At 58.9% G+C, this 26,586-nt stretch overlaps 1 protein-coding gene across 1 annotated transcript in view; it reads right to left on the bottom strand.

Annotated features, from left to right (window-relative positions):
• The window catches only part of LOC127928845 (rho guanine nucleotide exchange factor 39-like), a 98,832-nt gene extending 74,376 nt beyond the window's left edge, over window positions 1-24,456 (bottom strand). Inside the window, 3 exon segments of the mRNA XM_052516270.1 lie at window positions 769-863; window positions 4,967-5,152; window positions 24,293-24,456. Of these exon segments, the coding sequence (XP_052372230.1) occupies window positions 769-863; window positions 4,967-5,116 (245 nt within the window). The 5' untranslated portion in view covers window positions 5,117-5,152; window positions 24,293-24,456.
• Between the last annotated feature and the right edge of the window lie 2,130 nt (window positions 24,457-26,586).

The following is a 26,586-nucleotide window of genomic DNA, read 5'->3' as shown; positions in this document are numbered from 1 at the left end:
CGTTTCTTCCCTCCTCTCACAGCCAGAGGATATTATGATAAATATAAAACTACAAATTACAACTTCCAGACTGTTTTCAGGGTGATTAAATAGTGTGGCCGTCAGGAAGAAGAGAAGGAGAAGATCGGAGGGGAGAGTAGCGGGGAAGGGAGGAGGAGAGGGAGGAAAGGGAGGAGGAAAGGGAGGAGAAGAGGGAGGGAGGAAAGGGAGGAGGAGGAAGGAAAGGAGGAGGAGGAAGTGGAGGAGGAGAGAGGGGAAGGAAAGGAAAGGAGGAGGAAGGGGAAGGAAAGGGGAGGAAAGGGAGGAGGAAGGGGGAGGAAAGGGGAGGAAAGGGAGGAGGAGAGGGGGAAGGAAAGGGGAGGAAAAGGGGAGGAGGAGAGGGGAGGAAAGGGGGAGGAGGAAGGGGAGGAGGAGGACGGGAGGAGGAGGTGGAGGAGGAGGAGGAGGGGAGGAAGGGGAGGAGGAGGTGGAGGAGGAAGGGGAGGAGGAGGAGAGGGGAAGGAAAGGAAAGGAGGAGGAAGGGGAAGGGAAAGGGGAGGAAAGGGGGAGGAGGAAGGGGAGGAGGAGGAGGGGAGGAGGGAGGGGGAGGAGGAGGGAGGAGGAGGAGGAAGGGGAGGGAGGAGGTGGAGGAGGAGGAGGAGGAGGAAGGGGAGGAGGAGGAGGAGGAGGAGGAGGAAGGGGAAGGAAAGGGAGGAGGAGAGGAGAATAGAGTAATAATTGCCAATTAATGTCGCCCTCCCCATCATTAATTATTAAAGAGATACTTACTGGTTTACTGAATAGACGGATGGAATGGAACTGAAGATGCTTTCTCTAATGTCCTGCCTCAGGGTGCCTTTGGCCTTCAGAATCTCCACAAAGTACTGCAAGAGAGAGCACACACACACACACAGAGACGTACACACACGCAGACGCAGAGAGAGCACACACACACACACACACACACACAGAGACGTACACACACACACACACACACAGAGACACACACGCAGAGAGAGACACACACACACACACACAGAGACGTACACACACACACACACGCAGAGAGACACGCAGACACACACAGAGACAAGAAAGAAGAACTTAGTATTTGTCTCGCCATTTGTCTAGCTAAGCCTGTCTGCTATCTATCTGCATTGGTTCCATTGGATTCCCATGAGACAAACGGTTTAGGAGATTTACACCACCGACAACTCAATTACTCCTCGTCCGCGTCCCCAATGGCACTCTAGTCTGGCGTTGGCCGATTTTACCACTGCATCGTCTAAAATATATATATATTTTTTAAATCGACAATGTTTGTGGGCCATCGTCCGACGGTGACGACATCGTGATGTCACAAACAACGGATTAGCATATCGGAACTTGACTGCAATACCGGAGTCTGGCAGCGCACAACAGAGCAGGTGGACATGCCAAATGGCCTGTGTCCTATTGGCCGTAGCCTACACATTCACTAGACAGCAGGTCGACATGCCAAAATGGCCTGTTTCCTATTGGCCGTAGCCTACACGTTCACTAGACAGCAGGTCGACATGCCAAATGGCCTGTTTCCTATTGGCCGTAGCCTACACGTTCACTAGACAGCAGGTCGACATGCCAAATGGCCTGTGTCCTATTGGCCGTAGCCTACACGTTCACTAGATAGCAGGTGGACATGCCAAATGGCCTGTTTCCTATTGGCCGTAGCCTACACGTTCACTAGACAGCAGGTAGACATGCCAAATGGCCTGTTTCCTATTGGCCGTAGCCTACATTCACTAGACAGCAGGGGGACATGCCAAATGGCCTGTTTCCTATTGGCCGTAGCCTACACGTTCACTAGACAGCAGGTGGACATGCCAAATGGCCTGTTTCCTATTGGCCGTAGCCTACACGTTCACTAGACAGCAGGTGGACATGCCAAATGGCCTGTTTCCTATTGGCCGTAGCCTACACGTTCACTAGACAGCAGGTGGACATGCCAAATGGCCTGTTTCCTATTGGCCGTAGCCTACACGTTCACTAGACAGCAGGTGGACATGCCAAATGGCCTCTTTCCTATTGGCCGTAGCCTACACGTTCACTAGACAGCAGGTCGACATGCCAAATGGCCTGTGTCCTATTGGCCGTAGCCTACACATTCACTAGACAGCAGGGGACATGCCAAATGGCCTGTTTCCTATTGGCCGTAGCCTACACGTTCACTAGACAGCAGGTCGACATGCCAAATGGCCTGTGTCCTATTGGCCGTAGCCTACACGTTCACTAGACAGCAGGTGGACATGCCAAATGGCCTGTTTCCTATTGGCCGTAGCCTACACGTTCACTAGACAGCAGGTCGAGATGCCAAATGGCCTGTTTCCTATTGGCCGTAGCCTACACGTTCACTAGACAGCAGGTGGACATGCCAAATGGCCTGTGTCCTATTGGCCGTAGCCTACACGTTCACTAGACAGCAGGTCGACATGCCAAATGGCCTGTTTCCTATTGGCCGTAGCCTACACGTTCACTAGACAGCAGGTCGAGATGCCAAATGGCCTGTTTCCCTATTGGCCGTAGCCTACACGCTCACTAGACAGCAGGTCGAGATGCCAAATGGCCTGTTTCCTATTGGCCGTAGCCTACACGTTCACTAGACAGCAGGTGGACATGCCAAATGGCCTGTTTCCTATTGGCCGTAGCCGACACGTTCACTAGACAGCAGGTCGACATGCCAAATGGCCTGTGTCCTATTGGCCGTAGCCGACACGTTCACTAGACAGCAGGTCGACATGCCAAATGGCCTGTTTCCTATTGGCCGTAGCCGACACGTTCACTAGACAGCAGGTGGACATGCCAAATGGCCTGTTTCCTATTGGCCGTAGCCGACACGTTCACTAGACAGCAGGTCGACATGCCAAATGGCCTGTGTCCTATTGGCCGTAGCCGACACGTTCACTAGACAGCAGGTCGACATGCCAAATGGCCTGTGTCCTATTGGCCGTAGCCGACACGTTCACTAGACAGCAGGTCGACATGCCAAATGGCCTGTTTCCTATTGGCCGTAGCCTACACGTTCACTAGACAGCAGGTCGACATGCCAAATGGCCTGTTTCCTATTGGCCGTAGCCTACACGTTCACTAGACAGCAGGTCGACATGCCAAATGGCCTGTTTCCTATTGGCCGTAGCCTACACGTTCACTAGACAGCAGGTCGACATGCCAAATGGCCTGTTTCCTATTGGCCGTAGCCTACACGTTCACTAGACAGCAGGTGGACATGCCAAATGGCCTGTGTCCTATTGGCAGCTAGACTAGACAGCAGGTCGACATGCCAAATGGCCTGTTTCCTATTGGCCGTAGCCGACACGTTCACTAGACAGCAGGTGGACATGCCAAATGGCCTGTTTCCTATTGGCCGTAGCCTACACGTTCACTAGACAGCAGGTGGACATGCCAAATGGCCTGTTTCCTATTGGCCGTAGCCTACACGTTCACTAGACAGCAGGTGGACATGCCAAATGGCCTGTTTCCTATTGGCCGTAGCCTACACGTTCACTAGACAGCAGGTCGACATGCCAAATGGCCTGTTTCCTATTGGCCGTAGCCTACACGTTCACTAGACAGCAGGTCGACATGCCAAATGGCCTGTTTCCTATTGGCCGTAGCCTACACGTTCACTAGACAGCAGGTGGACATGCCAAATGGCCTGTTTCCTATTGGCCGTAGCCTACACATTCACTAGACAGCAGGTCGACATGCCAAATGGCCTGTTTCCTATTGGCCGTAGCCTACACATTCACTAGACAGCAGGTCGACATGCCAAATGGCCTGTTTCCTATTGGCCGAAACCTACACGTTCACTAGACAGCTCTCCTCTCCAATGTGGGGTCACCATGGGCCTGTTGTTGTCCCCCCACATCTATGTAATCAGATTAATTATGATCAGGTCCCCCCATCTATGTAATCTGATTAATTATGATCTAGGATCAACCCCTCCTCTCCATGTAATCAGATTCATTATGATCTAGGATCAGCCCCTCCTGTATGTAATCTGATTCATTATGATCTAGGATCAGGTCCTCCTCTCCATGTAATCTGATTCATTATGATCTAGGATCAGCCCCTCCTGTATGTAATCTGATTCATTATGATCTAGGATCAGGTCCTTCTCTCCATGTAATCAGATTCATTATAATCTAGGATCAGGTCCCCCTGTATGTAATCAGATTCATTATGATCTAGGATCAGGTACATCTATGTAATCTGATTCATTATGATCTAGAGCACTCCCCCATCTATGTAATCTGATTCATTATGATCTAGGATCAGGTACATCTATGTAATCTGATTCATTATGATCTAGGATCAGGTACCTCCCCCATCTAGGTAATCAGATTCATTATAATCTAGGATCAGATCCCCCTGTATGTAATCTGATTCATTATGATCTAGGATCAGTCCCCATGTAATCAGATTCATTATGATCTAGGATCAGGTCCACCTCTCCATGTAATCAGATTCCAGGATCAGGTACCACCATCTATGTAATCAGACAAATCTGAAACACTGATCCTAGATCAGCACTCCTACTCTGAAACACTACGGGTCAATAGTGAGGGCCGTTGTAGCCAAGAGGTGAAGCGCCCAGTTGATGTTGAATCCCAGGCGCAAGGCGGACAAATCTGCCGTTATGCCCTTGAGCAAGGTGGTTAACGCCCTTGCTCAAGGGCATAACGGCAGATTTGTCCGCCTTGCTGGCTCTGGGATTCGAACCAGCGATGCGGAAGACATTTCTGTTGAACGCATTCAGTTGTACATTTGACTAGGTATCCCTTTTCCTGTTTCAGCAGACAAATGGTCGAGTCCCAAAACGGCCCCCTATTCTACACACAGTTCACTACTGTTGAACAGAGCCCCATGGGTCCACATCAAAACTAGAACACAATACAGGGAATAGGGTGTAACTTGGCCCATATGACAGTATAAATAGCAGGTCACATACCGTGTTGACTAGTTGTAGTTGTTTACAGTATTTCTGTTCAGTTTGGACCAGGGCCCTGACTGTACGGGTTCTCTTCCTCTCCCACTTCTCCCTCTGCTCCTGGACACTACGGCTGCCGGTCGGGCCCACGGGGGCGGGGGAGAAACTCATGGTCTTACTGGGCCGGACACTGACCTCAGATCAGACCTCAGATGAAATCTTACTGGGGGCGGACACTGACCTCAGATCAGACCTGTAGACAGATGAAATCATTAGGGGAGAAACTCATGGTCTTACTGGGGCGGACACTGACCTCTCTCTCCTGACCTGGTCCGTCCTCTCTCCCTCCATGACCCGTCCGTCCTCTCTCCCCTGACCCGGTCCGTCCTCTCTCTCCCTGACCCGTCCGTCCTCTCTCTCTCTCCCTGACCCGGCCCGTCCTCTCTCTCTCTCCCTGACCCGGCCCGTCCTCTCTCTCTCTCCCTGACCCGGCCCGTCCTCTCTCTCTCCCTGACCCGGCCCGTCCTCTCTCTCTCCCTGACCCGGCCCGTCCTCTCTCTCTCCCTGACCCGGCCCGTCCTCTCTCTCTCTCCCTGACCCGGCCCGTCCTCTCTCTCTCCCTGACCCGGCCCGTCCTCTCTCTCTCTCCCTGACCCGGCCCGTCCTCTCTCTCTCTCCCTGACCCGGCCCGTCCTCTCTCTCCCTGACCCGGCCGTCCTCTCTCTCCCTGACCCGTCCTTCTTCTCCTGCCCGTCCTCTCTCTCTCCCTGACCCGGTCCGTCCTCTCTCTCCCTGACCCGGTCCGTCCTCTCTCTCCCTGACCCGTCCGTCCTCTCTCTCTCCCTGACCCGGTCTCTCTCCTCTCTCTGACCCGGTCCGTCCTCTCTCTCCCTGACCCGGCCGTCCCTCTCCCTGACCCGGTCCATCCCCCTCTCCCTGACCCGTCCGTCCCCTCCTCCCCTGACCCGGTCTCTCTCTCTCCCTGACCCGGTCTCCTCTCTCTCTCTCTCTGACCCGGCCCGTCCTCTCTCCCTGACCCGGTCCGTCCTCTCTCTCCCCTGACCCGCCCGTCCTCTCTCTCCCCTGACCCGGGCCGTCCTCTCTCTCCCTGACCCGGTCCGTCCTCTCTCTCCCTGACCCGGTCCGTCCTCTCTCTCCCTGACCCGGTCTCTCTCCCCCTCTCTCTGACCCGTCCGTCCTCTCTCTCCCTGACCCGTCCGTCCCTCTCTCCTCTGACCCGGTCTCTCTCCCCTCTCCCTGACCCGGTCCGTCCTCTCTCCCTGACCCGGTCTCTCTCCCCCGTCTCTCTCTCTGACCCGGTCCGTCCTCTCTCTCCTGACCCGGTCCGTCCTCTCTCTCCTGACCCGGCCGTCCTCTCTCTCCTGACCTGGCCGTCCTCTCTCTCCCTGACCCGTCCGTCCTCTCTCTCCCTGACCCGGTCCGTCCTCTCTCTCCCCTGACCCGGTCTCTCTCCCCTCTCTCTGACCCGGTCCGTCCTCTCTCTCCCTGACCCGGCCGTCCCCTCTCCCTGACCCGGTCTCTCTCCCCCTCTCCCTGACCCGGCCCGTCCTCTCTCTCTCCCTGACCCGGCCGTCCTCTCTCTCCCTGACCCGGCCGTCCTCTCTCCCTGACCCGGCCCGTCCTCTCTCTCCCTGACCCGGTCCGTCCTCTCTCTCCCTGACCCGGTCCGTCCTCTCTCTCCTGACCCGGTCTCGTCCCTCTCTCTGACCCGGTCCGTCCTCTCTCCCCTGACCCGGTCCGTCCCCTCTCCCTGACCCGGTCTCTCTCCCCTCTCCCTGACCCGGTCTCTCTCCCCCTCTCCCTGACCCGGTCCGTCCTCTCTCTCCTGACCCGGTCCGTCCTCCTCTCTGACCCGTCCGTCCTCTCTCCTCCCAGTCCGTCTCCCTCTCTCTCTGACCCGTCCGTCCTCTCTCTCTCCTGACCCGGTCCGTCCTCTCTCTCTCTCTGACCCGGTCCGTCCTCTCTCTCCCTGACCCGGTCCGTCCTCTCTCTCTGACCCGGTCCGTCCTCTCTCTCTCTCCTGACCCGTCCGTCCTCTCTCTCTGACCCGTCCCCTGACCCGGTCCGTCCTCTCTCTCTCCCTGACCCGTCCGTCCTCTCTCTCTCTGACCCGGTCCGTCCTCTCTCTCTCTCTGACCCGGTCCGTCCTCTCTCTCTCTCTGACCCGGTCCGTCCTCTCTCTCCCTGACCCGGTCCGTCCTCTCTCTCTCTCTGACCCGGTCCGTCCTCTCTCTCCTGACCCGGTCCGTCCTCTCTCTCTGACCCGGTCCGTCCTGACCCGGTCCGTCCTCTCTCTCTGACCCGGTCCGTCCTCCCTCTCTCCCTGACCCGTCCGTCCGTCCCGGTCTCTCTCTCTCTGACCCGGTCTCCTCTCCCTGACCCGGTCTCCTCTCTCCTGACCCGGTCCGTCCTCTCTCTGACCCGGTCTCTCTGACCCGGTCCGTCCTCTCTCTCTCTGACCCGGTCCGTCCTCTCTCTCTCTCTCCCGGTCTCCTCTCTCTCTCCTGACCCGGTCCGTCCTCTCTCTGACCCGGTCTCTCTCCCCTCTGACCCGGTCCGTCCCCTCTCTCCCGGTCTCTCTCCCTGACCCGGTCCGTCCTCCTCCTCTCTGACCCGGTCCGTCCTCCTCTCTCTGACCCGGGGTCCGTCCTCTCTCTCTCTCTGACCCGTCCGTCCTCTCTCTCTCTCTGACCCGGTCCGTCCTCTCTCTCTCTGACCCGGTCCGTCCTCTCTCTCTCTCTCTCCCTCTCTCTGACCCGGTCCGTCCTCTCTCTCCCTCTGTCCGCCAGTCCGTCCTCTCTCTCTCTGACCCGGTCCGTCCTCTCTCTCCTGACCCGGTCTCGTCCCCTCTCTCCTGACCCGGTCCGTCTCTCTCCTCTCCCCTGACCCGGTCCTCTCTCTCTCCCCTCTCCCCTGACCCGGTCCGTCTCTCTCTCTCCCTGACCCGGTCCGTCCTCTCTCTCTCCCTGACCCGGTCCGTCCGACCCTCTCTCTCTCCCTGACCCGGCCCGTCCGTCTCTCTCTCTCTGACCCGGTCCGTCCTCTCTCCCGGTCCGTCCTCTCTCTCTGACCCGGTCCGTCCTCTCTCTCCCTGACCCGGTCCGTCTCTCCCCTCTCTCTCTGACCCGGTCCGTCCTCTCTCTCCCCGGTGACCCAGTCCGTCCTCTCTCTCCTGACCCGGCCCGTCCTCTCTCCCCCGTCCTCCTCTGACCCGGTCCGTCCTCTCTCTCCCTGACCCGGTCCGTCCTCTCCTCTCCTGACCCGGTCCGTCCTCTCTCTCTCCCTGACCCTGACCCGTCCTCCCTCTCCCTGACCCGTCCGCCCTCCTCTCTCTCTCCCTGACCCGGACCCGTCCTCTCTCTCCCTGACCCGGACCCGGTTGACAGTCCGTCCTCTCCCTGACCCGGCCGTCCTCCTCTCCCTGACCCGGTCCGTCCTCTCTCTCCCCTGACCCGGTCCGTCCTCTCTCCCCTGACCCGGTCCGTCCTCTCTCTCCCTGACCCGGTCCGTCCTCTCTCTCCCTGACCCGGTCCGTCCTCTCTCTCTCCTGACCCGGTCCGTCCTCTCTCTCCCTGACCCGGTCCGTCCTCTCTCTCCCTGACCCGGTCTCTCTCCCCTCTCTCTGACCCGGTCCGTCCTCTCTCCCCTGACCCGGTCCGTCCTCTCTCCGTCCCTGACCCGACAGTCCGTCTGACTCCCCCTCTCCCTGACCCGGTCCGTCCTCTCTCCCCCCGGACAGTCCGCCCTCTCTCTCTGACCCGGGAACAGTCCGTCATCTCTCTCTGACCAGGTCCGTCCTCTCCCTGACCCGGTCCGTCCTCTCTCCCCTGACCCGGTCCGTCCCTGACCCGGTCCGTCCTCTCTCTCCCCTGACCCGGTCCGTCCTCTCTCCCTGACCCGTCCGTCCTCTCCCTGACCCGTCCGTCTCTCTCCCCCGACCCGTCCTCTCTCCCCCTGACCCGTCCGTCCTCTCTCCCCCTGACCCGTCCGTCCTCCGTCTCTCTCCCTGACCCGGTCCGTCCTCTCTCTCCCTGACCCGGTCCCGTCCTCTCTCTCCCTGACCCGGTCCGTCCTCTCTCTCTCTGACCCGGACAGTCCGTCCTCTCTCCCTGACCCGGACAGTCCGTCCTCTCTCTCTCCCTGACCCGGACAGTCCGTCCTCTCTCTCTCTCCCTGACCCGGTCCGTCCTCTCTCCCCTGACCCGACAGTCCGTCCTCTCTCTCTCCTGACCCGGTCCGTCCTCTCTCTCTGACCCGGACAGTCCGACCCGGTCCGTCCTCTCTCTCTCTGACCAGTCCGACCCGGTCCGTCCCTCTCTCCTGACCAGTCCCTCTCTCTCTCTGACCCAGTCCGTCCGTCCGTCTCTCTCTCTCTGACCCGGTCCGTCCTCTCTCTCCTGACCCGTCCTCTCTCTCTCTGACCCGACAGTCCGTCCTCTCTCTCTCTCTGACCCGGTCCGTCCTCTCTCTCTCTCTGACCCGGTCCGTCCTCTCTCTCTCCTGACCCGGACAGTCCGTCCTCTCTCTCTCTCTGACCCGGTCCGTCCTCTCTCTCTCTGACCCGGTCAGTCCCTCTCTCTCTCTGACCCGGTCCGTCCTCTCTCTCTCTGACCCGACAGTCCGTCCTCTCTCTCTCTGACCCGGTCCGTCCTCTCTCTCTCTGACCCGGTCCGTCCTCTCTCTCTCTGACCCTCCGTCCTCTCTCTCTCTGACCCGGTCCGTCCTCTCTCTCTCTCCCGACAGTCCGACCCGGTCCGTCCTCTCTCTCTCTGACCAGTCCGTCCTCTCTCTCTCTGACCCGACAGTCCGTCCTCTCTCTCTCTGACCCGGTCAGTCCGTCCTCTCTCTCTCTGACCCGTCCGTCCTCTCTCTCTCTGACCCGGTCCGTCCTCTCTCTCTCTGACCCGACAGTCCGTCCTCTCTCTCTCTCTCTGACCCGGACAGTCCGTCCTCTCTCTCTCTCTGACCCGGATAGTCCGTCCTCTCTCTCTCCTGACCCGGTCCGTCCTCTCTCTCTCTGACCCGGTCCGTCTCTCTCTCTGACCCGTCCGTCCTCTCTCTCTCCTGACCCGACAGTCCGTCCTCTCTCTCTCCTCTCCCTGACCCGGTCCGTCCTCTCTCTCTGACCCGGTCCGTCCTCTCTCTCTCTGACCCGACAGTCCGTCCGTCCTCTCTCTCTGACCCGGACAGTCTGACCCGGTCCGTCCTCTCTCTCTGACCCGGACAGTGTCCTCTCTCTGACCCGGACAGTCCGTCTCTCCCCTCTCCCGGACAGTCCGTGACCCGGTCCGTCCTCTCTCCTGACCCGTCTCTCTCTCCTGACCCGGTCCGTCCTCTCTCTCCCTGACCCGGTCGTCCGTCTCTCTCCCTGACCCGTCCGTCCTCTCTCTCTCCCTGACCCGGGAGTCCGTCCTCTCTCCCTGACCCGGTCCGTCCTCTCTGACCCGAGTCCGTCCTGACCCGGTCCGTCCTCTCCTCTCTCTCTCCTGACCCGGTCCGTCCTCTCTCTCCCTGACCCGGTCCGTCCTCTCTCTCTCCTGACCCGGTCCGTCCTCTCTCTCTCCCTGACCCGGTCCGTCCTCTCTCTCCTGACCCGGTCCGTCCTCTCTCTCTCCTCTCCCTGACCCGGTCTCTCTCCTCTGACCCGGTCCGTCACTCCTCTCTCTGACCCGTCCTCCTCTCTCTCTCCTGACCCGGTCCGTCCTCTCTCTCTCCCTGACCCGGTCCGTCCTCCCTCCCTGACCAGTCCGTCTCCCTCTCTCCCTGACCCGGTCCGTCCTCTCTCTCTCTCTGACCCGGTCCGTCCTCTCTCTCTCTGACCCGGTCCGTCCTCTCTCTCTCTCCCTGACCCGGTCCGTCCTCTCCCTCTCTCTGACCCGGTCCGTCCGTCCTCTCTCTCTCTCTCTGACCCGGTCCGTCCTCTCTCTCTCTCTGACCCGGTCCGTCCTCTCTCTCTCTGACCCGGTCCGTCCTCTCTCTCTCTCTGACCCGGTCCGTCCTCTCTCTCTCTCTGACCCGGTCCGTCCTCCCTGACCAGTCCCCGTCTCTCTCTCTGACCCGGTCCGTCCTGACTCTCTCTCTGACCCGTCCGTCCTCTCTCTCTCTGACCCGGTCCGTCCTCTCCGTCTCTCTCTCTCTGACCCGGTCCGTCCTCTCTCTCTCTGACCCGGTCCGTCCCTCTCTCTCTGACCCCGTCCTCTCTCTCCCCCTCCGTCCTCTCTCTCTCTCTGACCCGTCCGTCCTGTCTCTCTCTGACCCGGTCCGTCCTCTCTCTCTGACCCGTCCGTCCTCTCTCTCTCTGACCCGGTCCGTCCTCTCTCTCTCTCTGACCCGGTCCGTCCTCTCTCTCTCTGACCCGGTCTCTCTCCCCCTCTCTCTGACCCGGTCCGTCCTCTCTATCCCTGACCCGGTCCGTCCTCTCTCTCCCTGACCCGGTCCGTCCCCTCTCCCTGACCCGGTCTCTCTCCCCCTCTCCCTGACCCGGTCCGTCCTCTCTCCCTGACCCGGTCTCTCTCCCTGACCACCCGGTCCGTCCTCTCTCTCCCTGACCCGGTCTCTCTCCTGACCCGGTCTCTCTCCCCCTCTCCCTGACCCGGTCCGTCCTCTCTCTCCCTGACCCGGTCTCTCTCCCCCTCTCCTGACCCGGTCTCTCTCCCTGACCCGGTCTCTCTCCCTGACCCGTCTCTCTCCCCTCTCCCTGACCCGGTCTCTCTCCCCCTCTCCCTGACCCGGTCTCTCTCCCCCTCTCCCTGACCCGGTCTCTCTCCCGATCTCTCCCCCTCTCCCTGACCCGGTCTCTCTCCCTGACCCGTCCGTCCTCTCTCTCTCTGACCGTCCGTCCTCTCTCTCTCTGACCCGTCCGTCCTCTCTCTCTCTGACCCGGTCCGTCCTCTCTCTCTCTGACCCGGTCCGTCCTCTCTCTCCCTGACCCGGTCCGTCCTCTCTCTCCCTGACCCGGTCTCTCTCCCTGACCCGGTCTCTCTCCCCTCTCCCTGACCCGGTCCGTCCTCTCTCTCCCTGACCCGGTCCGTCCCCTCTCCCTGACCCGGTCCGTCCTCTCTCCCTGACCCGGTCTCTCCCTGACCCGGTCCGTCCTCCCTCTCTCTTACCCGGTCCGTCCTCCCCTCTCTGACCCGTCCGTCCTCTCTCTCTGACCCGGTCCGTCCTCTCTCTCTCTCTGACCCGGTCCGTCCTCTCTCTCTCTCTGACCCGGTCCGTCCTCTCTCTCTCTCTGACCCGGTCCGTCCTCTCTCTCTCTGACCCGGTCCGTCCTCTCTCTCTCTGACCCGGTCCGTCCTCTCTCTCTCTCTGACCCGTCCGTCCTCTCTCTCTCTCTGACCCGGTCCGTCCTCTCTCTCTCTCTGACCCGGTCCGTCCTCTCTCTCTCTGACCAGTCCGTCCTCTCTCTCTCTGACCCGTCCGTCCTCTCTCTCTCTGAACCGGTCCGTCCTCTCTCTCTCTGACCAGTCCGTCCTCTCTCTCTCTGACCCGGTCCGTCCTCTCTCTCTCTGACCCGTCCGTCCTCTCTCTCTCTGACCCGGTCCGTCCTCTCTCTCTCTCTGACCCGGTCCGTCCTGTCTCTCTCTGACCCGGTCCGTCCTCTCTCTCCCTGACCCGGTCTCTCTCCCCCTCTCTCTGACCCGGTCCGTCCTCTCTCTCCCTGACCCGGTCCGTCCCCTCTCCCTGACCCGGTCTCTCTCCCCCTCTCTCCCTGACCCGGCCCGTCCTCTCTCTCCCTGACCCGGCCCGTCCTCTCTCTCCTGACCCGGTCCGTCCTCTCTCTCCCTGACCCGGTCCGTCCTCTCTCTCCCTGACCCGGTCCGTCCTCTCTCTCCCTGACCCGGTCTCTCTCCCCTCTCTCTCTGACCCGGTCCGTCCTCTCTCTCCCTGACCCGGTCCGTCCCCTCTCCCTGACCCGGTCTCTCTCCCCCTCTCCCTGACCCGGTCCGTCCTCTCTCCCTGACCCGGTCTCTCTCCCCCTCTCTCTGATCCGGTCCGTCCTCTCTCTCCTGACCCGGTCCGTCCTCTCTCTCCCTGACCCGGCCCGTCCTCTCTCTCTCCCTGACCCGGCCCGTCCTCTCTCTCTCCCTGACCCGGCCTGTCCTCTCTCTCTCCCTGACCCGGCCGTCCTCTCTCTCTCCCTGACCCGGCCCGTCCTCTCTCTCCCTGACCCGGCCCGTCCTCTCTCTCCCTGACCCGGCCCGTCCTCTCTCTCCCTCACCCGGCCCGTCCTCTCTCTCCCTGACCCGGCCCGTCCTCTCTCTCCCTGACCCGGCCCGTCCTCTCTCTCCCTGACCCGGTCCGTCCTCTCTCTCCCTGACCCGGTCCGTCCTCTCTCTCCCTGACCCGGTCTCTCTCCCCCTCTCTCTGACCCGGTCCGTCCTCTCTCTCCCTGACCCGGTCCGTCCCCTCTCCCTGACCCGGTCTCTCTCCCCCTCTCCCTGACCCGGTCTCTCTCCCCCTCTCCCTGACCCGGTCCGTCCTCTCTCCCTGACCCGGTCTCTCTCCCCCTCTCTCTGACCCGGTCCGTCCTCTCTCTCCCTGACCCGGTCCGTCCTCTCTCTCCCTGACCCGGTCCGTCCTCTCTCTCCCTGACCCGGTCCGTCCTCTCTCTCCCTGACCCGGTCCGTCCTCTCTCTCCCTGACCCGGTCCGTCCTCTCTCTGTCCCTGACCCGGTCCGTCCTCTCTCTCTCTCCCTGACCCGGTCCGTCCTCTCTCTCTCCCTGACCCGGTCCGTCCTCTCTCTCTCCCCTGACCGGTCCGTCCTCTCTCTCTCCCTGACCCGGTCCGTCCTCTCTCTCTCCCCTGACCCGGTCCGTCCTCTCTCTCCCTGACCCGGTCCGTCCCCTCTCCCTGACCCGGTCTCTCTCCCTGACCCGTCTCTCTCCTGACCCGGTCTCTCTCCCCCTGACCTGTCTCCTCCCTCTCTCCCTGACCCGGTCCGTCCCCTCTCCCTGACCCGGTCTCTCTCCCCCTCCCTGACCCTCTCTCCTCCCTGACCCGGTCCGTCTCTCCCCCTCTCCCTGACCCGGTCTCCTCTCCTCTCCCTGACCCGGTCCGTCCTCTCTCCCTGACCCGGTCCGTCCTCTCCCTGACCCGGTCCGTCCTCTCTCTCCCTGACCCGGTCCGTCCTCTCTCTCCCTGACCCGGTCCGTCCTCTCTCTCTCCCTGACCCGGTCCGTCCTCTCTCTCCCTGACCCGGTCCGTCCTCTCTCTCTCTCCCTGACCCGTCCGTCCTCTCTCTCTCCCTGACCCGGTCCGTCCTCTCTCTCTCCCTGACCCGGTCCGTCCTCTCTCTCTCTGACCCGGTCCGTCCTCTCTCTCTCTCTGACCCGTCCGTCCTCTCTCTCTCTCTGACCCGTCCGTCCTCTCTCTCTCTGACCCGGTCCGTCTCTCTCTCTCTCTCTCTGACCCGGTCCGTCCTCTCTCTCTCTGACCCGGTCCGTCCTCTCTCTCTCTGACCCGGTCCGTCCTCTCTCTCTCTGACCCGTCCTCTCTCTCTCTGACCGTCCGTCCTCTCTCTCTCTCTGACCCGGTCCGTCCTCTCTCTCTCTGACCCGGTCCGTCCTCTCTCTCTCTGACCCGGTCCGTCCTCTCTCTCTCTGACCCGTCCGTCCTCTCTCTCTCTGACCCGTCCGTCCTCTCTCTCTCTGACCCGTCCGTCCTCTCTCTCTCTGACCGGTCCGTCCTCTCTCTCTCTGACCCAGTCCGACCCGGTCCGTCCTCTCTCTCTGACCCGGTCCGTCCTGTCTCTCTCTGACCAGTCCGTCCTCTCTCTCTCTGACCCGGTCCGTCCTCTCTCTCTCTGACCCGGTCTGACCCGGTCCGTCCTCTCTCTCTCCCTGACCCGTCCGTCCCTCTCTCCCTGACCCGGTCTCCTCCCCCCTCTCCTGACCCGGTCCGTCCTCTCTCTCTCCTGACCCGTCCGTCTCTCTCCCTGACCCGTCTCCCTCTCTCCCTGACCAGTCCGTCCTCTCTCTCCCTGACCCGGTCCGTCCTCTCTCTCCCTGACCCGGTCTCTCTCCCTGACCCGGTCTCGTCCCCCTCTCCTGACCCGGTCCGTCCTCTCTCTCCCTGACCCGGTCTCTCTCCCCCTCTCCCTGACCCGGTCTCTCTCCCTGACCCGGTCTCTCCCTGACCCGGTCTCTCTCCCCCTCTCCCTGACCCGGTCTCTCTCCCCCTCTCCCTGACCCGGTCTCTCTCCCCTCTCTCCTGACCCGGGTCCTCTCCCCCTCTCTCCTGACCCGGTCCGTCCCTCTCCCTGACCCGGTCTCTCTCCCTGACCCCGTCCGTCCTCTCTCTCTCTGACCCGTCCGTCCTCCCGGTCTCTCTCCCTGACCCGGTCCGTCCTCTCTCTCTCTGACCCGTCCGTCCTCTCTCTCTCTCTGACCCGTCCGTCCTCTCTCTCCCTGACCCGTCCGTCCTCTCTCCCCTGACCCGGTCCGTCTCTCTCTCCCTGACCCGGTCCGTCCTCTCTCTCCTGACCCGGTCCTCTCCCCTGACCCGGTCTCTCTCTCCCTGACCCGGTCTCCTCCTGACCCGGTCCGTCTCTCCCCCTCTCCCTGACCCGGTCCGTCCTCTCTCTCTGACCCGGTCCGTCCTCTCTCTCTGACCCGGTCTCTCTCCCTGACCCGGTCTCTCTCTCTCTGACCCGTCCGTCCTCCCTCTCTCTGACCCGGTCCGTCCTCTCCCTGACCCGTCTCTCTGACCCGGTCCGTCCTCTCTCTCTCTCTGACCCGGTCCGTCCTCTCTCTCTGACCCGTCCGTCCTCTCTCTCTCTGACCCGGTCCGTCCTCTCTCTCTCTGACCCGGTCCGTCCTCTCTCTCTCTGACCCTCCGTCCTCTCCTCTCTGACCCGGTCCGTCCTCTCTCTCTCTGACCAGTCCGTCCTCTCTCTCTCTGACCCGGTCCGTCCTCTCTCTCTCTGACCAGTCCGTCCTCTCTCTCTCTCTCTGACCGGTCCGTCCTCTCTCTCTCTGACCCGGTCCGTCCTGACCCGGTCCGTCCTCTCTCTCTCTCTGACCGGTCCGTCCTCTCTCTCTCTGACCCGGTCCGTCCTCTCTCTCTCTGACCCGGTCCGTCCTCTCTCTCTCTGACCCGGTCCTCTCCCCCTCTCTCTGACCCGGTCCGTCCCTCTCTCTCCTGACCCGGTCCGTCCTCTCTCTCCCTGACCCGTCCGTCCTCTCTCTCCCCTGACCCGGTCCGTCCCCTCTCCCTGACCCGGTCCGTCCTCTCTCCCTGACCCGGTCTCTCTCCCCTGACCCGGTCCGTCCTCTCTCTCCCTGACCCGGTCCGTCCTCTCTCTCCCTGACCCGGTCTCTCTCCCTGACCCGGTCTCTCTCCCCCTCTCCCTGACCCGGTCCGTCCTCTCTCTCCCTGACCCGGTCTCTCTCCCCCTCTCCCTGACCCGGTCTCTCTCCCTGACCCGGTCTCTCTCCCTGACCCGGTCTCTCTCCCCCTCTCCCTGACCCGGTCTCTCTCCCCCTCTCCCTGACCCGGTCTCCCGGTCTCTCTCCCCCTCTCCCTGACCCGGTCTCTCTCCCGGTCTCTCTCCCCCTCGGTCTCTCTCCCTGACCCGTCCGTCCTCTCTCTCTCTGACCAGTCCGTCCTCTCTCTCTCTGACCCGGTCCGTCCTCTCTCTCTCTGACCCGGTCCGTCCTCTCTCTCTCTGACCCGTCCGTCCTCTCTCTCCCTGACCCGGTCCGTCCTCTCTCTCCCTGACCCGGTCTCTCTCCCTGACCCGGTCTCTCTCCCCTCTCCCTGACCCGTCCGTCCTCTCTCTCCCTGACCCGGTCTCTCTCCCCTCTCCCTGACCCGGTCTCTCTCCCCCTCTCCCTGACCCGGTCTCTCTCCCGGTCTCTCTCCCCCTCCCTGACCCGGTCCGTCCCCTCTCCCTGACCCGGTCTCTCTCCCTGACCCGTCCGTCCTCTCTCTCTCTGACCCGGTCCGTCCTCTCTCTCCCTGACCCGGTCCGTCCTCTCTCTCCCTGACCCGGTCTCTCTCCCTGACCCGGTCTCTCTCCCCCTCTCCCTGACCCGGTCCGTCCTCTCTCTCCCTGACCCGGTCTCTCTCCCCCTCTCCCTGACCCGGTCTCTCTCCCCTGACCCGGTCTCTCTCCCTGCCCCGGTCTCTCTCCCCCCTCTCCCTGACCCGGTCTCTCTCCCCTCTCCCTGACCCGGTCTCTCTCCCCCTCTCCCTGACCCGGTCTCTCTCCCCCTCTCCCTGACCCGGTCTCTCTCCCGGTCTCTCTCCCCCTCTCCCTGACCCGGTCCGTCCCCTCTCCCTGACCCGGTCTCTCTCTCTGACCCGGTCCGTCCTCTCTCTCTCTGACCCGTCCGTCCTCTCTCTCTCTGACCCGGTCCGTCCTCTCTCCCTGACCCGTCCGTCCTCTCTCTCCCTGACCCGGTCTCTCTCCCCCTCTCCCTGACCCGGTCTCTCTCCCGGTCTCTCTCCCCCTCTCCCTGACCCCGTCCGTCCCCTCTCCCTGACCCGGTCTCTCTCCCCGACCCGGTCCGTCCTCTCTCTCTCTGACCCGGTCCGTCCTCTCTCTCTCTGACCCGGTCCGTCCTCTCTCTCTCTGACCCGGTCCGTCCTCTCTCTCTCTCTGACCCGGTCCGTCCTCTCTCTCTCTGACCCGTCCGTCCGCTCTCTCTCTGACCCGGTCCGTCCGCTCTCCCTGACCCAGTCCGTCCTCTCTCCCTCTCTCTCCCTGACCCAGTCCGTCCTCTCTCCCTCTCTCTCCCTGACCCAGTCCGTCCTCTCTCCCTGACCCAGTCCGTCCTCTCTCCCTGACCCAGTCCGTCCTCTCTCCCTCTCTCTGACCCAGTCCGTCCTCTCTCCCTCTCTCTGACCCAGTCCGTCCTCTCTCCCTCTCTCTGACCCAGTCCGTCCTCTCTCCCTCTCTCTGACCCAGTCCGTCCTCTCTCCCTCTCTCTCTGACCCAGTCCGTCCTCTCTCCCCATCTCTCTGACCCAGTCTCTCTCTCGGTCTCTCTCCCCCTCTCCCTGACCCGGTCCGTCCCCTCTCCCTGACCCGGTCTCTCTCCTGACCCGGTCCGTCCTCCCTCTCTCTGACCCGGTCCGTCCTCTCTCTCTCTGACCCGTCCGTCCTCTCTCTCTCTGACCCGTCCGTCCTCTCTCTCTCTGACCCGGTCCGTCCTCTCTCTCTCTCTCTGACCCGGTCCGTCCTCTCTCTCTCTGACCCGGTCCGTCCGCTCTCTCTCTGACCTGTCCGTCCGCTCTCCCTGACCCGGTCCGTCCTCTCTCCCTCTCTCTCTGACCCAGTCCGTCCTCTCTCTCTCTATCCCTGACCCAGTCCGTCCTCTCTCCCTGACCCAGTCCGTCCTCTCTCCCTCTCTCTCCCTGACCCAGTCCGTCCTCTCTCCTGACCCAGTCCGTCCTCTCTCCCTCTCTCTGACCCAGTCCGTCCTCTCTCCCCCTCTCTCTGACCCAGTCCGTCCTCTCTCCCTCTCTCTCTGACCCAGTCCTCCCTCTCTCTCTGACCCAGTCCTCCCTCTCTCCCTGACCCGGTCCGTCCTCCCTCTCTCCCTGACCCGGTCCGTCCTCCCTCTCTCCCTGACCCGGTCCGTCCTCTCTCTCTCTGACCCGGTCCGTCCTGTCTCTCTCTGACCCGTCCGTCCTCTCTCCCTCTCTCTCTGACCCAGTCCGTCCTCTCTCCCTCTCTCTCCCTGACCCAGTCCGTCCTCTCTCCCTCTCTCTCCCTGACCCAGTCCGTCCTCTCTCCCTCTCTCTCCCTGACCCAGTCCGTCCTCTCTCCCTGACCCAGTCCGTCCTCTCCCCCTCTCTCTGACCCAGTCCGTCCTCTCTCCCTCTCTCTCTGACCCAGTCCTCCTCTCTCTCTGACCCAGTCCTCCCTCTCTCCCTCTCTCTCTGACCCGTCCGTCCTCCCTCTCTCCCTGACCCGTCCGTCCTCCCTCTCTCCCTGACCCGGTCCGTCCTCTCTCTCTCTGACCCGGTCCGTCCTCTCTCTCTCTCTGACCCGGTCCGTCCTGTCTCTCTCTCTGACCGGGCCGTCCTGTCTCTCTCTCTGACCCGGTCCGTCCTGTCTCTCTCTCTGACCCGGTCCGTCCTGTCTCTCTCTCTGACCCGGTCCGTCCTGTCTCTCTCTCTGACCCGGACCGTCCTCTCTCTCTCTGACCCGGTCCGTCCTCTCTCTCTCTCTGACCCGGTCCGTCCTCTCTCTCTCTGACCCGGTCCGTCCTCTCTCTCTCTGACCCGGTCTCTCTCCCCCTCTCTCTGACCCGGTCCGTCCTCTCTCTCCCTGACCCAGTCCGTCCTCTCTCTCTCCCTGACCCGGTCCGTCCCCTCTCCCTGACCCGGTCTCTCTCCCCCTCTCCCTGACCCGGTCCGTCCTCTCTCCCTGACCCGGTCTCTCTCCCTGACCCGGTCCGTCCTCTCTCTCCCCTGACCCGGTCCGTCCTCTCTCTCCCTGACCCGGTCTCTCTCCCCCTCTCCCTGACCCGGTCCGTCCTCTCTCTCCTGACCCGGTCTCTCTCCCTGACCCGGTCTCTCCCCCCCTCTCCCTGACCCGGTCTCTCTCCCCTCTCCCTGACCCGGTCTCTCCCCCTCTCCCTGACCCGGTCCGTCCCTCTCCCTGACCCGGTCTCTCTCCCTGACCCGTCCGTCCTCTCTCTGACCCGTCCGTCCTCTCTCTCTCTGACCCGGTCCGTCCTCTCTCTCTCTGACCCGGACAGTCCGCTCTCTCTCTCTGACCTGGTCCGTCCGCTCGCTCTCTGACCCGGTCCGTCCGCTCTCCCTGACCCAGTCCGTCCTCTCTCCCTCTCTCTCTCTCTGACCCGGTCCGTCCGCTCTCCCTGACCCGGTCCGTCCTCTCTCCCTCTCTCTCTGACCCAGTCCGTCCTCTCTCCCTCTCTCTCTCTCTGACCCGGTCCGTCCGCTCTCCTGACCCGGTCCGTCCTCTCTCCCTCTCTCTCTGACCCAGTCCGTCCTCTCTCCCTCTCTCTCCCTGACCCAGTCCGTCCTCTCTCCCTCTCTCTCCCTGACCCAGTCCGTCCTCTCTCTCTGACCCAGTCCGTCCTCTCTCCCCCTCTCTCTGACCCAGTACGTCCTCTCTCCCCCTCTCTCTGACCCAGTCCGTCCTCTCTCCCTCTCTCTCTGACCCAGTCCTCCCTCTCTCTCTGACCCAGTCCTCCCTCTCTCTCTGACCCGGAGTCCGTCCTCCCTCTCTCCCTGACCCGGTCCGTCCTCCCTCTCTCCCTGACCCGGACAGTCCGTCCTCTCTCTCTGACCCGGACAGTCCGTCCTCTCTCTCTCTGACCCGGACAGTCCGTCCTCTCTCTCTGACCCGGACAGTCCGTCCTCTCTCTCTCTGACCCGGACAGTCCGTCCTCTCTCTCCTGACCCGGACAGTCCGTCCTCTCTCTCCTGACCCTGACCCAGTCCGTCCTCTCTCCCTGACCCTGACCCAGTCCGTCCTCTCTCCCTGACCCTGACCCAGTCCGTCCTCTCTCCCTGACCCTGACCCAGTCCGTCCTGACCCGGACAGTCTCTCCCTGACCCGGACAGTCCGTCCTCCTCTCCCTGACCCGGACAGTCCGTCCTCTCTCTCTCTGACCCGGACAGTCCGTCCTCTCTCTCTCTCTGACCCGGACAGTCCGTCCTCTCTCTCTCTCTGACCCGGACAGTCCGTCCTCTCTCTCTCTCTGACCCGGACAGTCCGTCCTCTCTCTCTCTGACCCGGACAGTCCGTCCTCTCTCTCTCTCTGACCCGGACAGTCCGTCCTCTCTCTCTGACCCGGACAGTCCGTCCTCTCTCTCTCTGACCCGGACAGTCCGTCCTCTCTCTCTCTCTGACCCGGACAGTCCGTCCTCTCTCTCTCTCTCTGACCCGGACAGTCCGTCCTCTCTCTCTCTCTCTCTCTGACCCGGACAGTCCGTCCTCTCTCTCTCTCTCTCTCTGACCCGGACAGTCCGTCCTCTCTCTCTCTCTGACCCGGACAGTCCGTCCTCTCTCTCTCTCTCTGACCCGGACAGTCCGTCCTCTCTCTCTCTCTGACCCGGACAGTCCGTCTCTCTCTCTCTCTCTGACCCGGACAGTCCGTCTCTCTCTCTCTCTCTGACCCGGACAGTCCGTCCTCTCTCTCTCTCTGACCCGGACAGTCCGTCCTCTCTCTCTCTCTCTCTCTGACCCGGACAGTCCGTCCTCTCCCTCTCTCCAGTCCGACCCGGACAGTCCGTCCTCTCTCTCTTCTGACCCGGACAGTCCGTCCTCTCTCTCTCTCTCTGACCCGGACAGTCCGTCCTCTCTCTCTCTCTCTGACCCGGACAGTCCGTCCTCTCTCTCTTTCTGACCCGGACAGTCCGTCCTCTCTCTCTCTCTGACCCGGACAGTCCGTCCTCTCTCTCTCTCTCTCTCTCTGACCCGGACAGTCCGTCCTCTCTCTCTCTGACCCGGACAGTCCGTCCTCTCTCTCTCTGACCCGGACAGTCCGTCCTCTCTCTCTCTGACCCGGACAGTCCGTCCTCTCTCTCTCTCTCTGACCCGGACAGTCCGTCCTCTCTCTCTCTCTGACCCGGACAGTCCGTCCTCTCTCTCTCTGACCCGGACAGTCCGTCCTCTCTCTGACCCGGACAGTCCGTCCTCTCTCTCTCTGACCCGGACAGTCCGTCCTCTCTCTCTCTGACCCGGACAGTCCGTCCTCTCTCTCTCTGACCCGGACAGTCCGTCCTCTCTCTCTCTCTGACCCGGACAGTCCGTCCTCTCTCTCTCTGACCCGGACAGTCCGTCCTCTCTCTCTCTGACCCTGTCCGTCCTCTCTCCCTGACCCAGTCCGTCCTCTCTCTCCTGACCCAGTCCGTCCTCTCTCCCTGACCCAGTCCGTCCTCTCTCTCCCTGACCCAGTCCGTCCTCTCTCCCTGACCCAGTCCGTCCTCTCTCCCTGACCCAGCCCCTCCCCCTCCCAGAAAGGCCCTCTGTGTGTCATTGATCAGACCCTGTTGTTTACAGTGTGTTAGTTAGTGGAAGGCTGTCGTTGACACCTGGGCACCCTGGGATATGTCACTGGGGTTAATTGCTGCTAAAGCGCTGCCCGCAGACTAAGTAATGGCCCTGGATTCTAAACGCCTGTCCCAAATGACACCCTATATAGTGCACTATGGGCCCTGGACTAAAGTAGTGCACTATAGAAAGGGAATAGGGTGCCATTTGGGACACAACCCAGGTGTCTCAGCCTGCTCCGTGGAACTACAGAGGAGATGACACTAATGAGGGAGTTCAGGGAGGATTCCTAGTTCAGGGACAACAAGGGGAGAGGAGGGAGTCAGAGATGGGGAGATAGCACAGGGTTACACACACAGAGAGAGAGAGAGAGAAAGGGGACATGAGGGGAGAAAGGGAGGACACCTCTTAGCCAGGGGACATGAAGGGGAGAGAGAAAGGGAGGACACCTCTTAGCCAGGGGACATGAAGGGGAGAGAGAAAGGGGGACACCTCTTAGCCAGGGGACATGAAGGGGAGAGAGAAAGGGAGGACACCTCTTAGCCAGGGGACATGAAGGGGAGAGAGAAAGGGAGGACACCTCTTAGCCAGGGGACATGAAGGGGAGAGAGAAAGGGAGGACACCTCTTAGCCAGGGGACATGAAGGGGAGAGAGAAAGGGAGGACACCTCTTAGCCAGGGGACATGAAGGGGAGAGAGAAAGGGAGGACACCTCTTAGCCAGGGGACATGAAGGGGAGAGAGAAAGGGAGGACACCTCTTAGCCAGGGGACATGAAGGGGAGAGAGAAAGGGAGGACACCTCTTAACCAGGGGACATGAAGGGGAGAGAGAAAGGGAGGACACCTCTTAGCCAGGGGATATGAAGGGGAGAGAGAAAAGGAGGACACCTCTTAGCCAATAAGAAGCAGACATGTCCCATCTTCCATTCCTCCTTGTGTTATGACACGTTGGAGGTCTTCCCCATTAGCAGTAAAAACCTTTTCAGACTGTACGTCAGATTCCGTCTATTACGATCATCACGTCACACTGTGCTACGGAACCAGATTCAAATCTGGATATCAACCTGGCCAGATTGTAAATGACAAAATTGAAGCAAAAATCGTACATTCTGAGATAGGCTTGCGAGAGAATGTCGACTGACACGGGCTAGGCCGACTGAAATGTAGTCAATGGCATATGTAGCTCTTTATGATAATTAGCATTTTATTTTTGGGAGGTAAATATATTGCTAAAAAAAGTTGCCTTGTCCTATAGAGATTTAGTTATCAAAAACGTTGTGCCAGGTTAAGCATAAACTAAACACAGACAAAATATATATATATATATATATATATACCTGTCTTTAACCAGGTAGGCTAGTTGAAAAGGTCCTTCTGTAGCTCAGTTGGTAGAGCATGGCGCTTGTAACGTAGTGGGTTCGATCCCGGGACCACCCATACGTAGAATGTATGCACACATGACTGTAAGTCGCTTTGGATAAAAGCGTCTGCTAAATGGCATATATTATTATTATTATTATAGTTGAGAACAAGTTCTCATTTACAACTGTGACACAAACAACAACAGAGAGTTACACATGGAATAAACAAACATACAGTCAATAACACAATAGAAGAAAAAAAGGTCTACCTTATTTTAAATCAAATCAAAATGTATTTATAAAGCCCATGGTACATCAGCTGATATCTCAAAGTGCTGTACAGAAACCCAGACTAAAAGCCCCCTTAAGGGTTTCTAAAACATCTGTTATGGGAAAATGTCATGTTGGAAAAACATGTTTGACCCTTAGGTTTTATGAGTATTATGACTGTGGTACTCTATTCAAAGACCATGGCGGAAGTCGGCTCAAAACAACAGTGACGCAAGAGGATGTGGAATGACCGGGATTCTGTGTTCACACGGGTACAAGTGATTCCTTTTGATAAATCGTGTTTATCTGCATTACAAATGAAAAGTCGTCTGCCTTGTTGACAACGATGCATCACCGCCTTGCAGATTACTGTTCAATTTGAGAAGGGCACACCTCCCTCACCGCTTTTGCGCGTTTAAATGTGTCTTCTTGCATGCGACAAAAGTAACACGTTTTCTATAACCTACAGGACAACAGTGCTACAAAAAAATAAGTTTTGAAAAACATAACTGAAATGTTTCTCGACGCAAATAACGTTTAGCTTTAACTAACAAACAAACAGTGAACGTAGCTTGCCCTGTTTTCTGCAAAGTTCCACGACAACGTCGAGGAAACGCTACATGGTTAAAGGTTAGCGACTCGACTTACACATTCACAGCGATATAACTGTACACACACGACATTAAAATGTTGCTTAGGTTGAAAAGATGAACTAACCTGTCAATGTTTCTGTTCTGAAATTGAAATCCAGGCGCTCTTTTCGGGCTGCTGTTCCTTCCGGGTTGTCGAGCGACGCTATTGGCTCCCGGTCCCCCAGGGGATATGACGGGCAATGGAAACGGACCCGCCCAGCCTTGTGACGTAGCAGGACGTCCAGAAACACGTCTCTTTTCCATACAATAAATATGTTCGACTTTTTACAAACTACTTTTCATTGGGAAGGTAAATACAATGTTTAACTCAAAAGCAATCACTTTTGCAATGTGAAAACACAGAATCCTAACTCATTTTACCAGGGGTTGCGGAGTAACAGATTACATGTAATCTGAGTAGTGAAAAAATATAATCATTTACATTACCATATTTTTTTTAATTATTGTAATCGGATTACAGATACTTTTGAAAAACAGGATGTTTACTTTTAAATTTAGAAAGGATGTTTGTGGGAGAAAAAAAATACATTACGACACCTTTCTGTTTTCTCAATGACATTCAATTCAGCATTGGAGAAAAAAAAACGAGCGCAAATTTAAATGTGTTCCACCTGAGCGAGTCTAACCACAAGTTAGAGACCACTGTGATGACACACGGTGTGTTTGATGGATCCTGTCTTCCAATGCTACTTAAAGTGGAACTGACAGCACTATAACAGCATGACATCTTGTTCAAATCTGTCCAACCCCCAGGAAGAATAGGGTGCCTTTTTTTTTTTTTTTTTTTTTTTTTTTACATTTTCTGACAAGCCAGAGCTTAGATTTGGTCATTTTCACGTTTTCATAAATTCATAGAATGTTTGGGAATAATAATAATAAAAAAAGTGTGTCTTAATAAACCCTGTAAATAATAATAATAATAGGACCAGAGTCTACGCAGACCGGTGCACCATAGCCAATCAGAGCTACAGGAGGCCTATATGCAAATAAGCCATTTGGCACATTGGCCTGGCATCGTTCTCTTTGAACTGGACTGTGGTTTACAGGCAGTAGGGCCTGTCATCATTCACTTTGAACTGGACTGTGTGTTTACAGACAGTAGGGTCATCATTCACTATGAACTGGACAGTCACTATGAACTGGACTGTGTGTTTACAGGCAGTAGGGCCTGTCATCACTGTGTGTTTACACCTATGAACTGGACTGTGTGTTTACAGACAGTAGGACCTGTCAGTCACTATGAACTGGACTGTGTGTTTACAGACAGTAGGACCTGTCACTACTGAACTGGACTGTGTGTTTACAGACAGTAGGACCTGTCAGTCACTATGAACTGGACTGTGTGTTTACAGACAGTAGGACCTGTCAGTCACTATGAACTGGACTGTGTGTTTACAGACAGTAGGGCCTGTCAGTCACTATGAACTGGACTGTGTGTTTACAGACAGTAGGACCTGTCAGTCACTATGAACTGGACTGTGTGTTTACAGACAGTAGGACCTGTCAGTCACTATGAACTGGACTGTGTGTTTACAGACAGTAGGGCCTGTCAGTCACTATGAACTGGACTGTGTGTTTACAGACAGTAGGGCCTGTCAGTCACTATGAACTGGACTGTGTGTTTACAGACGGTAGGGCCTGTCATCATTCACTATGAACTGGACTCTGTGTTTACAGACAGTAGCAGCAACACGACTTTAGATCACGAGAACACATTCACCAAAAGCCACAAAATACACCTGAATGGATTTCTGCAAATATGTAAATGCCACAGGGGTCCTCTTACATTTGGGAACTTAAGTCCTGTTGATCAAACAACCATGGGAGGCAACCTGGTTCCAAAACGAATTAAATCATTTTTCACCCCCCCAGTAAACCCCCCCCAGCACGGTAACCTGGGCCAGATAATCAATCCCCCTCAGTCTCTCTCCTTCCCCATCTGTTTAGTGGAAGTGTGAAGATATATGTGACAATCACAGTTCTCAATCTCCATGGTGATGCTGAATCCAGACATTCACATTTGACAAAATACAACGATCAGATTCAGTACACAGAGGAAAAGTCAATGGCTGAACACAGGAAACAGTCAATAATACAGTCGAACAAAAGAAAACAAAAAGTCTATATACAGTGTGAGTGCAAATGAGGTAAGATAAGGGAGTTAAGGCAATAAATAGGCCATGGTGTCGAGGGTAATTACAATATAGCAATTAAAACACTGGAATGGTAGATGTGCAGAAGATGAATAAGAACAGATTCTTATTTTCAATGACGGCCTAGGAACAGTGGGGTTAACTTCCTGTTCAGGGGCAGAACAGCACATTTGTACCTTGTCAGCTCGGGGGTTTGCATTTGCAA

This window comes from Oncorhynchus keta, unplaced genomic scaffold, assembly GCF_023373465.1.
Source record: "Oncorhynchus keta strain PuntledgeMale-10-30-2019 unplaced genomic scaffold, Oket_V2 Un_scaffold_4285_pilon_pilon, whole genome shotgun sequence".
Lineage (NCBI taxonomy): Eukaryota > Metazoa > Chordata > Actinopteri > Salmoniformes > Salmonidae > Oncorhynchus > Oncorhynchus keta.
This window is presented reverse-complemented; position numbering and strand designations above follow the sequence as displayed.